Source organism: Saccostrea cucullata, unplaced genomic scaffold, assembly GCF_032062105.1.
Source record: "Saccostrea cucullata isolate Sc308-1 unplaced genomic scaffold, CSIRO_AGI_Scuc_v1 ctg204, whole genome shotgun sequence".
Taxonomy (NCBI): domain Eukaryota; kingdom Metazoa; phylum Mollusca; class Bivalvia; order Ostreida; family Ostreidae; genus Saccostrea; species Saccostrea cuccullata.
In genome coordinates this window covers 859,963-873,300 of record NW_026940736.1, presented here as the reverse complement: position 1 = coordinate 873,300, position 13,338 = coordinate 859,963, and the positions used below count along the sequence as shown (strand labels likewise).

General features: G+C 33.9%; 2 protein-coding genes across 2 annotated transcripts in view; one reads left to right on the top strand and one right to left on the bottom strand.

Annotated features, from left to right (window-relative positions):
• Positions 1–1,816: 1,816 nt before the first annotated feature.
• LOC134256147 (zinc finger protein 724-like) lies at positions 1,817–6,644 on the bottom strand. The gene is made up of 6 exons (XM_062738765.1): positions 6,568–6,644; positions 5,954–6,044; positions 5,523–5,673; positions 5,156–5,233; positions 2,732–4,813; positions 1,817–2,475 (listed from the first exon to the last, which is right to left on the bottom strand). Exons 2-6 carry the CDS (start codon positions 6,002–6,004, stop codon positions 2,141–2,143), a joined length of 2,697 nt encoding a protein of 898 aa, XP_062594749.1. The 5' UTR covers positions 6,005–6,044; positions 6,568–6,644; the 3' UTR covers positions 1,817–2,140.
• A 2,132-nt stretch (positions 6,645–8,776) lies between these two features.
• LOC134256195 (golgin subfamily A member 4-like) overlaps positions 8,777–13,338 on the top strand; it is a 56,372-nt gene continuing 51,810 nt past the window's right edge. The window contains exon 1 of the mRNA XM_062738844.1: positions 8,777–8,922. Within this exon, the coding sequence (XP_062594828.1) occupies positions 8,870–8,922 (53 nt within the window). The 5' untranslated portion in view covers positions 8,777–8,869. The remainder of the gene's footprint in view (positions 8,923–13,338) is intronic.

Genomic DNA, 13,338 nt, shown 5'->3' with positions numbered 1-13,338 from the left:
TACAAAAACTGTGTACATAACACGAGTGTGCTCGTTTTGCTAAACTCTGTTCGCATCTCTTAGTTCGGAATGACGATACTTGTGAAGGTGTTTTGCTTTCTTACATTTCTACTCTGAATAAGATTATTTTTCTTGATAAAAGTTTTAATATTTCTCATTAAAACACATCAAAATTGCCACTTTTCCTAAGGCTTAAGAATGAAGTTAAAATTTGTGAAAGTGCAAGGATGTGTCAATCAAACCCGCCAAAAAATTTAAAGTTTTAATAACTTTTAAATGAAATAAGATTTTTAATTAATTTTTGTGTGAAATGCTATTAAAATATATAATTCGTGATATTATACAGAAAAAATGAGAAAATATTAACTTCAAATCTGTGTCCAAGTACCTTTAAGACCGACTATATGCATATAACTGGAAAAGAGTCTTGCTTTTCTTGTATCAAGAGCAAATTTGTCAAAAGCCAAAACCAATATCATGCTTTAAGAAATTTTGGAAGATATAAATGTGTTTGAAATACCCTTCCCACTGTTAATAGACAAAAATTAAAAGCCAATGAAAGCCTTTGTTTTTATCTTAATTAAAGACTTTGGACATACTAGTAAACACACAACTTGCATTACTGAAGAACTCCCATAAATAAGATGCCCATAGGTCACAACGCTCACGTAAGTATTAACTTTAGCCCTGTTGTTCTTTATAAGATTTTACCCCCTGTTTCCCCGCCCTACCCTCGGGGTTGATTTCAACAAATTTACATCTACACTACCCCAGGATACTTCCACACTTGAAAGGACAAGGTACAGTAACGGCCAATTAAAACACAGATAACATTGTTTCAGTTTGCACCTAAGAACTTTAAATGTTGCTTGTTTTGAAACCAGCGAAAAAAAATGATTCAGGGATTACAGAGAGGTATCTATAGTGTGTCAAAGTTGGACATTTTACTGAATGTCCTCAATTCTGATGGAAATTTGTCGAATTTTAGATCTTTTAACATCATGCAGGAAACATAGAACACTGGCTTGTCTTACTGGAATTTTCACACACAAGAAGCACCACTTGATACTAGTGCATTGAATCTGGTAGATAGGCAAGCTTGTGTTCTGTGTTTTCTGAAACCAAATTTGTTATAAAATAATGAAAATTTGCATAAAAATGAGAAAATTCGGAAATTGACATAATTTTGACATTCCTGTGACCCTTGTGTACCCCAAGACTTAGAATGCATATTAATTTCATGAGGGATGGCAACAGGTTTCTAATGATTAAATATTGCATGTCCTGGAGACATCAAAAATCTAAAAGGGGTCTTTCCCTATCTTTGTCCTTTCCACATCATGGCCCATCAGATTCTGAGATTTCAAATATTTTTTCCTCATTTCTATGTTAAACTTTGATTCGTTTTGGCCCCGTCCTATCCCTGGAGGCCATGATTTCAACAATTTAGAATCTACACTACTCCAGGATGCTTCCACCTAAGTATCATCTTTTCTGGCCCAGCCCAGTGGTTCTTGAGAAGAAGATTTTGAATGACACCACCCTATTTTTGCATTCTCTTGATTATCTCTACTTGGAAGAGGGATTGGTCCTTTATTTTAACAATTTAGAATCTCCTTCACTCAGGGATGCTTTAATTAGTACCAATTTGGTAAAAATTGGACCCGTGGTTCTTGAGAAGAAGCTGTAAAAATGAAAAATTTCTAGACAATTTGACAGATGGATGACTGGATGCCAGACACCATGCCAGGGGCCATAAAACATAGACAAGCTCACTTTTGATCTCAGTCTCACTTTTCCACTCTATATACCTTTGTTAAAAGTGAGACTGAGATCAAAAGTGAGCTTGTCTAAGTTTTATGGCCCCAATGTGAGCTAAAAAAGGAGTTTCAACTACTGCTACACTTATCACTACCAAGAAACAATTTTATTCTAATCCACATATTATAAAACAATAGTAATTGTACATGTTATAGAAATGTAAAACAATTTGCTGTTACAAAAATATAATCATTTTCTTTTATATCATGATCACAGATTTTTGAAAAGTAATAAAATAAGGTAGATGACCAAAGAAAATGTTCAAAGATTTTGAAATATCAAAAACATACAAAATATTGTGTATTAAAATTTTTTCTTATCATTTATACATAAAATCTTCAGAAAATTTGACCTGAATTTCAAACTCCCCCACAGTATTGGGGTTCTGTACTTCAGCACCCCCCGCATCATCTGTGTTTAATGAGGACCTTAAAAATTCCACAGCTGTGTCCGATTCCTGCAATCTGTTTGTGTCGTCTGCTTGAGGCGAGTGGGTTCTGAGGTGCTTCTTGAGGTCCCTGTTGAAGATGAAGCCTTTCCCGCAGATATTACAGAGATGGGGCCTGTATTCCTGGTGAATTCGCTGATGGGCCCTCATGTTACTCCTGTCAGAGAAGCCTTTGTTGCAGTAGGCACATTTAAATGGTTTCTCTCCTAAAATAGAGGGGAAAAGTAGAGAAAATTCGATGAGACACTTATTTCATCACATTGGGACATCTCTGTTTTATCTGCCACAAAAAATGAAACTTAAAAAAAAAAAAAAAAAAAGCTTTTAAAAGCCACGAGTTAGAAAAAAACTTTTGTCTGAAAACTTTCAAACTTAACAAAAAAAATCTTACATCAATATTTGAAATATTCATATGATTTTTAAATCATTATTGTAAATATACCAAATAAATTACATATATACCTGTATGTTTATTCATGTGGCTTTTCATGTCGCTCTTGTCTGAAAATAATTTTTGGCAAACTTCACAAGTATAGACTTTAAAGCCGTAATTATCCACGTCCTCCAGTTTTAGATGCCTGGAGACAAAATGGGATCTAAGGTAATGATCAGTTTTGAATGCCCTGCCACACTCCGGGCAGATCTTTGATGGTTTATCATTATGGTGTGTGAGTTTATGGGTGTATAAACCGCACCTCTGGTTAAACGACATCCCACATGAATCACACATGTAGGTCTTTTTATTCTGATGAATTTTCTCATGCTCTTTCTTCCCACTTCCTGTTACGAAAGCCTGATCACAGTACCTGCATTTATAGGGCCTGGTACCCATATGTGATCGTTTGTGAGCAAGCAAGGACTGTTGAGCACGAAAGGATTTCCCACAATGGTCGCAGAGGAATTGCCTTTTATGAAAATGAGAGGAGTTCATATGAAAAGTTAAATGACACTTTTCTGTAAAACCTTTATCACAGATGTCACAAATATGTGGAAGCTTTGCCAAGTGTGTTTTGGCATGTCTGGTCAGATTGTCTTTGGAATTGGTCACAAAGTTACAAAACCTACACGGAAACATTCCCGTGCCGTCGTGCCCCAATTTGTGACGATACAAGGCCATTGCCTTCTTGAATATTTGTCCACATAAATTACATGTAAGATCTTTTGAACTTTTCTCACTCTGTGATGAAGAGGTGGGAATGTCAGTTGATGGATTAATTTCAGCTGCATTTTTTTGGTCCACGTTCCTGCTATCAAAACAAGAAGAGCCTGTTTCCATGTCTTGTTGCTGGACATTATGTGAAGATAACTGGCTCAAATCACTGTTAACAGCACCTATTCCACTTTGTCCCCCATTGGTTTTAGCAGTATTTTCTGAAAGCGTCGACCCTTTGTTGGAAGCAGAATTTTGGTTATTTTTATGCGTTTCCAAATGCTTTTCTAAATTTTTCTGGTACATAAACCCTTTATCACAAACGGAACAATTAAAGCTAGTCTCCCCAGGTAACTCTGCAGCACTACAGTTGTTCTTTCCTCTATGGTATTGTAAAGCCTCCTCGGAATCGAATCCAATCCTGCAAGTCCCACACGAGTACACCAGTGACACCATATGAATGGCCGTATGTAAAGCTAACTCCTTTTCGGTATGAAAATTCTCAGCACATACATAACACTTAAAATCTTTTAAGTTTTCATGACATTTCATATGTCTCTTCAGAGAAAAAACTGAGCCCAGTTGAACCTGACAAAGTTTACATGTTCTACTTTCAACATCATACATCTCACTGTTGTCCAAACCGGGTCCACTGGTCTGAAATTCATGCATTCTAACATGCTCCTGTAGTATATTTTTCTTATTACACATAGTGTCACAAATTTTACATCGAAGTTTCTGCCCTGCATGTCTGACAACATGCTGAATCAAAGTTTTTCTATTCTTCAATTGTTTATCACAAAACAGACAATTATGTCCCAATGACTTTTCTACCTCCTCCATATTGTTATTTTTACTTTCATCTTTTTCCTCACTAACATTTTTCTTTTTTCTCTTTTCAACTGGTTCAGACCTTCTTCTTAACCTTTCTCTCATTTGTTCATTCTGATGATTTATTTCATCCTGTTGAATAATTCCATCAAATTTACGCTCTTTCCTGCTGGATTGTCTTAGATTCTTCCCTTTCCTTTTCAATTCTGACCGTTGTACAAATTCCATTTCATCATTCTTTTCTGTATCCTGTAATTCCCCTGAACTCTTCTTACTGTTATTCTGTACCTTTTTTATGGCCTGCAAAGATCCAGGACTGCAGACATCATTCTTTACACTTATTTCCTTATCTTCAAGTTTTTCTGGGATATTATTATAAACCAGTGCCTCATTGTCAGATTTTTCTTCCTTGGAAAGATGGTCTGTACTTGAACTATCTTGTTCATCTTCAAACGTTTCAATGGGATCAAAATCAGACACATTGTCAGGTTCAGAACTAATCTCGTCATTTGTCTTTTGTTTGTCTGATTCTGCGTCCTCCAAATTTCCACGTAAAATTGTTTCTGAAGCAAAAAACACATTTCATGAATTTAAGAATTTCTCTCTCCTTGCGTGAACTACATGTGATTGTAAGCTATAAATGTAATTAAACATGAAGATTCAGATTGCTGATTTAGATCATGTGTTGACAACAATAAATTCACAAATTTTTCTTGTAAAATGAAAGAAATCAATCTAAAACTGCAACATTCTTTTCAGAGACAATGATAAAAGAAATCATAGTATATAAAAGTTTTACTCTTACTTCAATTGCAAAAAAGACAATCATGATAATAATTAATTCATTTCATATGTTAATAAGGTACTATTGTGTAAATAATATGCAAATTTCATCCAAATTTTACCTATATCCTCAACAACCAATCTACATGTATCTTTTTCTTGGTTTTCTATGTTAACTGTTGTATCTGCTGAATACACATCTGCAAAAAAAAGTTAGTTATGCTAATATACTGAGCTGTTTTTATTTTAATATGTTCAGATTCTAAATTTCTTAATTGAAAATGATAATACAGTAAAAAACACTCATAACGAAGTTCCAGGGATGGACAATTTTGCTTAATTATAAATGTGATTTCCTGTATTTTTAAAATATGCATAAAACAGGCAGTTTTCTGTTTAAAGCATAATAGAAGAAATAGACAAAACCTACTCCTCAACTAAACAATACAGATAAGCAACATTTACACAAATAATTCCACATTAATTTACCTGTACAGAAGCTGACAAAACTTTTCACTGTATTCCTTTCCCGTAAGAGAAAGTTCCCTCCAGCACCACTGCCACACTGGTAGAGTTTCTGATTCTTTCCGTCCAGGGAGAGTAGTATAGCAGTGTGGCCTGCTGTCTCTAGCATGGAACACTAAACAAAGAAAAATTATTCATAATTAAATGTATATATTCAATCTAATAAAACATACATTCATAGTGAAATTATTTTTAAAATATTTACATTCTATAAAAGTGAAATAAATATTCCATTTCTGTGATTATTAATAAAGTAGCCATGAACAATTTCTTTAAACAAAAAACTGCTATGTTTGAAACTATTGGAATTCTGCTTTTTCCTCAATAGTTAATACATTGTACTCTGTTGTCATATTAAGTGATAATATCCACAATTAACAAATCAGAAATATTACCAGACTGGATATAGAAGAACTGATTTCATCCATATCATGATTGGTCTCCATGCTGTCGTGTTAGTTTTGATGATTGACATGGGTCAATATTCTGCAAAATTGAAAAGACATATCCCACAATGTATAAATTCTTACACTTTTGACAAATGATTTCCGATATGTTTTACAGTTTGATAATGTAAATGTATTAAATTTCATGTGTTCAATATATTTTACAATTTACTAAATTTGAGCGTTTCACAGTGGTTTTATTTTCATGGATAATGACCTTCTCACACCTAAATACCCGGTAGTTGCTATTGTGTGAATTAATTTTTGAAAACAAAAAAAATTATAGCAAAGCTACCAGTACTAGTATTCGGGGGAAACTACAACCAGTACAGCCTTGACCTTGTGTTATTTTATACATTTCACTGAGTCAATATTTTACTATTACAGAGTAGGGAAAAAACTGTATAATAAATTGTATTTGTAAAGAGATGAATGCATGTCAACAATATTCCCGATGGCTTTATGTTTGTGGAAAATTCTTTAATCACAATAATTAATAGCCAAATTAAAACTACCACAATGTTTTCCACTTCTACAGTATACAAGATCAACCAACTACTTACCAAAGATGGAGAGTTAAGACTGGTCTTCTTCGAGGCTTAGTCCCATGTCTGTCTTACTTGTCATCACCTGCCAAAAAGTACCCTTACATTATCATGATTATTGACTTAAAATCAATGTTCTTAGAAATCATAATTATGTTCTTTCTATCATAAAGTGAATGTCATGTACTACAACAACTCAGTTTTTCTCTTTTTGTCCCCCGCTTTTTTTTTTTTTTTTAATAAAAGTTCAATTGCTTACTGGATCCAATTAAGAAATGAATTTAATTTTTGAAGATTCATAGCAACTCCCTATGGACTAAGGAAGACTATTGATTTTGAGGTCGGCATATTTCATGAAGCATGATAAATATGCCGAGCGTTGCAATGAAATTTTATGCGTTGTAGTTCATATACCTCATGAATCTTCAAAAATTAAATTCATTTCTTATATTTACATTATTTTTCTGTTGACTTGCCATATATTTTCACCATTTAAATGTCATTTTTAAAGCAAATCAGTGTGCATTATATGCCCTGCCCCGTTTTTTTATTACGTATTACAAGTGCGGCAAGTAACATAACATCGGCGGAGACTGTTTAACAATGGATTGTGTAAAATTTTGAGAATACCGAATATGAAAACATGATATTCATGCTGAATCCAGGTACATATGTAATGTAGATCATGAGAAAATATACAGCATTTTATTTTGTAAAGAATCATAGGGGAAATTTATTGGAAATGTAAATATATAAAAATAAACATACTGTATACAGGGAAATTTTTGTCCCCGTTTTATTTTCACCCCTTTGGCCCTACTTACGATTGGGCGAATTTAAAACGGGGCGAATTAAAAGAACACCGTATAATTTCTTATTTAAAACTGTGGTTGGGCGAATTTAAAATGGGGCAAAATTGTTTGCAAGTGTAAAAGGGTGAAAATTACACGGGGCGAAAATAACCCTGTATACAGTATTTTTAAAAACCCTGCCAATTGAGTGAGAGTATGCAATTTTTGATGTCCATGCAAGGCATGAAGACATGCTGGTCTGGTAAATTTGTCAGCTGGTAGCTAGATCCTAAAAGTTTTTGTCTAATACTAGATGATATGAGCTTCAACCAAAGTCATGTATCATATGTTTAGTTATATTCTGCTATTTAAACAGAGTAGTTTGAAGTGTAGGAATTTAGGCTGGACTGAGGACATCAGCCTAGATAGATCAGTGGTTAGAGCACCTCACTAGTAATACAGCTAGGTCCGGGGTTCGATTCCATTATAATATGTATTTACAAATTTTCAATGTCTTTTGTTCTACATTTGTTAGCCAGTGTGGGGGGCCTTGTTCTGGTTACATTGTATGTGCAAGTTAGTAATTCTTGGCAGGGCCCTTAGAACTTGTGTCTTCCAAGTTGAAGACTGTTTAAGGAGGGAGAAAACCAACTTATATATCAGGCTTTATGGACAGTGGAAATCGGCCTGGATGGCTCTGTGGTTAGAGCACCTGATGCAGATGCTGGGATCCCGGATTCGATTTCTGGTCCAGCCACATGTTTTCATTATATAAGTACATATGTATTTATGAATTTTCAATGTAACTGTTCACTTTATTAAATAAATGTGAATCATTTATTACATACAATGTATAATTTACATTATTATATATACATAGATCTATTGTACTGGAGTGGGTTTTTTATATAATAATTGTTTTTTTTTTTGTTTTTTAAACACACACACGGTTCTGGTTCTATTAGGTAGCACAAAATAATACAGTGAAAAGTACCCCACCACCTACATTTTCTATTTTGAACAGGTGCCCTTGCCAGTGAATATTTCCATCTGAACAAAATCAAACACATATGATTTAAATACTGTTAAGGTGGTCACATTTTGCATTATGATATGAAGATGTTCAATATATAAAAAAATGCAAATCAAAACGCCAAAAACTTCAATACGCTTAGACAAAATTGAGGAAATTCGAGCTAAACATGTTTTCTACTTTTGTCTTATTAAAAAAAAGGGTTTCAATCATTTAAAATGAAAACAATCACCTGCTAAGCATGCTTAGATAAAGATGCTAAACTTGAAAACGACTAAACAACTTATACCTATGTCAGAAGACTGACAAGGAAAACTCCTCCTTCTTTATGATTTTCGGAAGCCCTCTGAATTTAGAAAAGGCGTAAGAGGTTCCGATGAACAAATTCAAAACATCCGCATGCGCAATTAACCATTTTAAAGATGGCGGAAAGTTGAAAACTTTCAAAGAACAGAAAGAAATATGATTCTATTTCGGTAAAACCAGGCTACAAAGAATGAACCGATCAAAGTTGTACAATGCAACTCTACCTTTGAGTGTTGATGACAGGTATGCAATGTTTTTATTTTAAAATTTAGCCGAAAATTTTGGGTGAAAATGAGAAATTACACGAAATATTTTATGACACACCTTGGAGTTGGAAAATGATGCATCAGAATCGATCCGATCATTAGCATATTTTGCCAATATAACCGTTATTTAATTGTATTAGAAGATTCAAAGTCTACTGATACAAGATCAGCATTCGGGTGGAAACTCTCTGGTCTGGAAATAGCAGCTGCTAAACCGCCCCTTGTCAGATTTTTTGGGAATTTTTGGAAATATTCATTGTTCAAAATACTCATATTCACCTGTATTTGTAAATATTTCAAAACAAGAAGATGAATACCGTGTAGATCATGCAAAACCCTATGCCAAGCTTTAAATCTATGGTTTGCATATTGATTTTATATTTGATAAGTCACTTGCCAGGTGCAAGTTTGTGATAAAATTACAGATTTACACAAACTGAGTCGTACACAAAAAGTCCACTCGTACACAAATCAGAAGTCAACTCGTACACAAACTAATGTCATTCGTACATTGGTTTTCCTACATAATTTAAGGTATTGTTTTCTTCAGTGTACAAAAATTAAGTACACAAAGGTTTTTCTAACATTTCAATCTATTTTATGCCTGGTTTTCCATATGCGTTGATTTTTTTTTTAAGGTGTAATTATTATAGTTTGCAGTTAAGTGTAAAGTTTAATGTTATGTCACAATCTTTTTCGTCAGATGCATCCAGCGAAAACAATTCACATGATTGGACAACTCAAATTATCAAAATTGACACGGAAATATCTGTTATGCAACCAATCTGGATAAGTTTACCTATACCATATGCGTAGATTGATTTTTTTTGTACAAGATTCGCCCGATGTAATTATTATAAATCTGAGGCATCAACTGAACTCCTACACATTTTAGTTATTTAAATATATAATATTTTAAATAAGATGTCACAAGTTGACTTGTTCACCCCTAAAATTCAGTAGCCCCGGGCGTCTGGCAATGGTTATTTTTTATCCCTTCTCCCAATTCTAGGGCAGATGCTCTAACCACTGCGTCATGCAGGGGACCACTATTCATTGAATTTAGACTTTTTAGTCACATATTTACCTCAACAAATGCTCAAAGAATTACTCTGGATTTGCCCCTTTCAATTTGATAGTTGCATAGAAAAGTATTAAAATTTATTTCTGGTGTAAATTTAGCAACTATTAACAATGTCATGTACTTTTTATTTCACTGTATTAAAAATTACAAAGGCACAGTCTTTGAAATTGAAGACATAAGTACTATTATTGAGAGGTGCAAATTTGCATGTACAAATAGCAGTCTATGCGAAAGTCACCGATCGGTTTTTACCGAAAAGTCCGATGAAATTGGCTCTAGTACCGGTCCGTGTGACCGATTGTGATGAGGGCTTGTCCAAATGTAATTTAATAAGGCCAAATTAAAGTCTTTATAAATGAAAATTTTCAATGCACATGCTATCCTATTCTTTGAAATATCCATAATCTTATCCAATTTTTATGTACTTATTTACTGTCCAAAAACGATCGTTTTTTCTAACTTGAATTTCCTCTGTCCAGGGTTGTTAATGGTAAACACATGCAGTTTATAGGTCATGGAGTGCAATGTCCACTGAGAAAACGTAAGGATAATTTAAATTTATATTTATTTTGAATTTCTATCATAACTGCTAATATATGCAATTTTAAAGTAATATAAAATTAATTTTATACAAAATAATTATAGTAACCATAAAATTTTCTTTTTAAAAAATTATTTTTTTTAATTAATCACTTGTTACAAAAAAATTATAAATATTTAAGTTGGCTTGTCCTTTCACTCTGAATTTACCTTGTGTTAAATTTCACAGTGAGAATTAATATAGTTCCATAACCCTTGTATCACAGTCAGTGTCATAATGATGGTGGAGCCAAAGGAAAAAATTTATGCATATTCAATGGTATCTGAAATTTTATTTTTACTGTATATTCTAAAAAATTTATTTGACCGATAAATATGCTACCGATATTGAAGCTCTGACAGCTGAGTCCAATGACTGATAGCCTATCTGGTAGGGATAACTCTGTTGAGAGGTGCAAATTTGCATGTACAAATAATATCGGTATTGAAGCAGTCAAGCTCTGACAGCTGAGTCCAGTGAAATTAGCCTAAGGGATAAGATGATTCAGAGTCCAGTTGATTCGGTTGAATTTTGGTGTAATGCAAATTTAATAAAACCTCGACGAAGTCGGGATGCTTAGGTAAAGGTATACCCACAGAAAAAATGGTCGGCGTTAGCATGTCGGCGTCCTGGTAAATTTGTTATAGCAAAGTCATTAAACATGTCATTTATGTCTATGTTAAAGACCCTATCCCAAGACCAAACTTGTTAGATGAAGGCTATCTGAAAATAACTACAAGGACATTTTGGTGCTGTTATGTGATATAACTTTTTCAGATGAGTGACCAGGTTAAAGTTTTAAGAGCAGGTCCATTCCCAAGTAACTATAAGCCCTACCTGGAATAATCTTGCATGGATGATGCATCTAGGGATAGACACTACCAGACTTGCTTCGGATGCTGGATGTGACCTACATTTTCCAGATGAGTGACCAGGTTAAAGTTTTTGGAGCAGGTCCATTCCCAAAACAATAAAAATCATCAAACTTGCAAGGATGATGCATGCTAGGAAGATTTTGATACACAAGAAATACATGTATTATATTTGGATGTGACCTAGATTTTTCATCTGAGTGATCAGGGTAAAGTTTTTGGATCAGGTCAAAACCTGTTTATGGGTAAAATCGGACCATACTTGCACTGATGATGCATCTAGGGATGGACACTACCAGACTTGCTTCGGATGATGGATGTGACCTACATTTTCCAAATGATTGAATAGGTTAAAATTTTGGAGCAGATCCATTCCCAAATAACTATATAAGCCCTACCCGGACCAAACTTGCATGAATGATGCATCTAGGGATGGACACTACTAAATGAAATTTTGTATACTGAATTGACCTACATTTTGGAGCAGGTCCATTCTCAAGCAACTATAAGCTCTACCCGGACCAAACTTGCATGGATGATGCATCTAGTAATAGACACTACCGGACTTGCTTCAGATGCTGGATATGACCTAGTTTTTGGAACAGGTCAATCCCCAGTGAACTTTAAGACTTGCTTGAATATTATTGTCAAGATAAATTCTAACTATTAAGAAAATATGATGTGAGATTTGCATTACTTATACTGATAACATTCATCGAGGTGAGCTTCGTAATCTTTGATTACCTATGTTTTTCAATTCTGGATTGATGCATCATTTGAACAGTATGAATTGTGATGCACTGAAATTTTCGGTACACCATGCAAACCAAAATAAAACAGTAAAAGTCATCGAAGTTTTCATCATCTTAATGATTGATGCTAGGGAGATTTTGATACACAAGAAATATTGTATTTGGCAAGCTTGAAAAGACTTTGCTCATCTGCATAAAAAAAATCATTTGTTGTAGAAAATTGTAAAAGATCCTCTGATTTTCAGTTGAAAAACCCAGGGACATATAACATTAATGATAAGTGCATTTGATTATCCCCTCGTAACAGAGTTTGAGGGGATGAAGTAATCCACCAAGTTTCCATTCAATTTCTTCACAACTGCTGCACATACTGAAAAGAAGTTTGGTATACAGATTTATCCTAAAAATATCTAGGTCAAGTTCTGTTTTTGGTATGATCACATCATTTTTGACAGAGTTATACCCTTTGGGACTTAGAAAAATCCCAATTATTTACAATTTTTTTGCTCATTTTCTTTGCAGAGAATGCACATATTGAAATTAAATTTACTATAGCTATACAGATTTATCAGATGAATATCTAGGTCAGGTTTTCTTTTGGGTACAATTGCACCATTTTTGACAGAGTTATGCTCCTTGAACTTAGGAAAATTCCATTTAATTGCAGTTTCTGTTCTTTTTCTTTGCAGAGGTTGCACAAACTGAAATGAAATTTGCCCGAAATTTGGTTTGTAGATTTATCATATGAATATCTAAGTGAAGTTCTGTTATGGGTACGATCGCATCATTTTTGATAGAGTTATGCCCTTTTGGACTTAAAAAAATTCCAATTATTTGGGTGAGGGGACATACCCAAGTGTTTTTAAAAAAAATCTCGTTTTTTATGTGACTTAATTAAGTTATTCCTTGGGTCCATTTCATGCCAGACACCTTCATCGCTTGTCATGTTCTTTCATAATGACTTTATGTACTATAGGAGTGTTACTGGTCAGCTGTTTAACCGAGATCATTTCTTGGTTATTGATCTGAACACAGGCACCCTGCAGAGTCCTTGGCATTTAGACACCAGCACATATAATTTCATACATACACATACCACTGGCAC

Bases quoted from the DNA above. Each gene is read 5' to 3' on its own strand.
- LOC134256147 (XM_062738765.1), bottom strand. From the start codon at position 6,004: ATGGAGACCAATCATGATATGGATGAAATCAGTTCTTCTATATCCAGT. The intron at 5,234-5,522 runs GTAAATTAATGT...TTTTTTTTGCAG, and splicing joins TTTTGTCAGCTTCTGTACAG to ATGTGTATTCAGCAGATACA. The intron at 2,476-2,731 runs GTATATATGTAA...CCTCTATTTTAG, and splicing joins CCACATGAATAAACATACAG to GAGAGAAACCATTTAAATGT.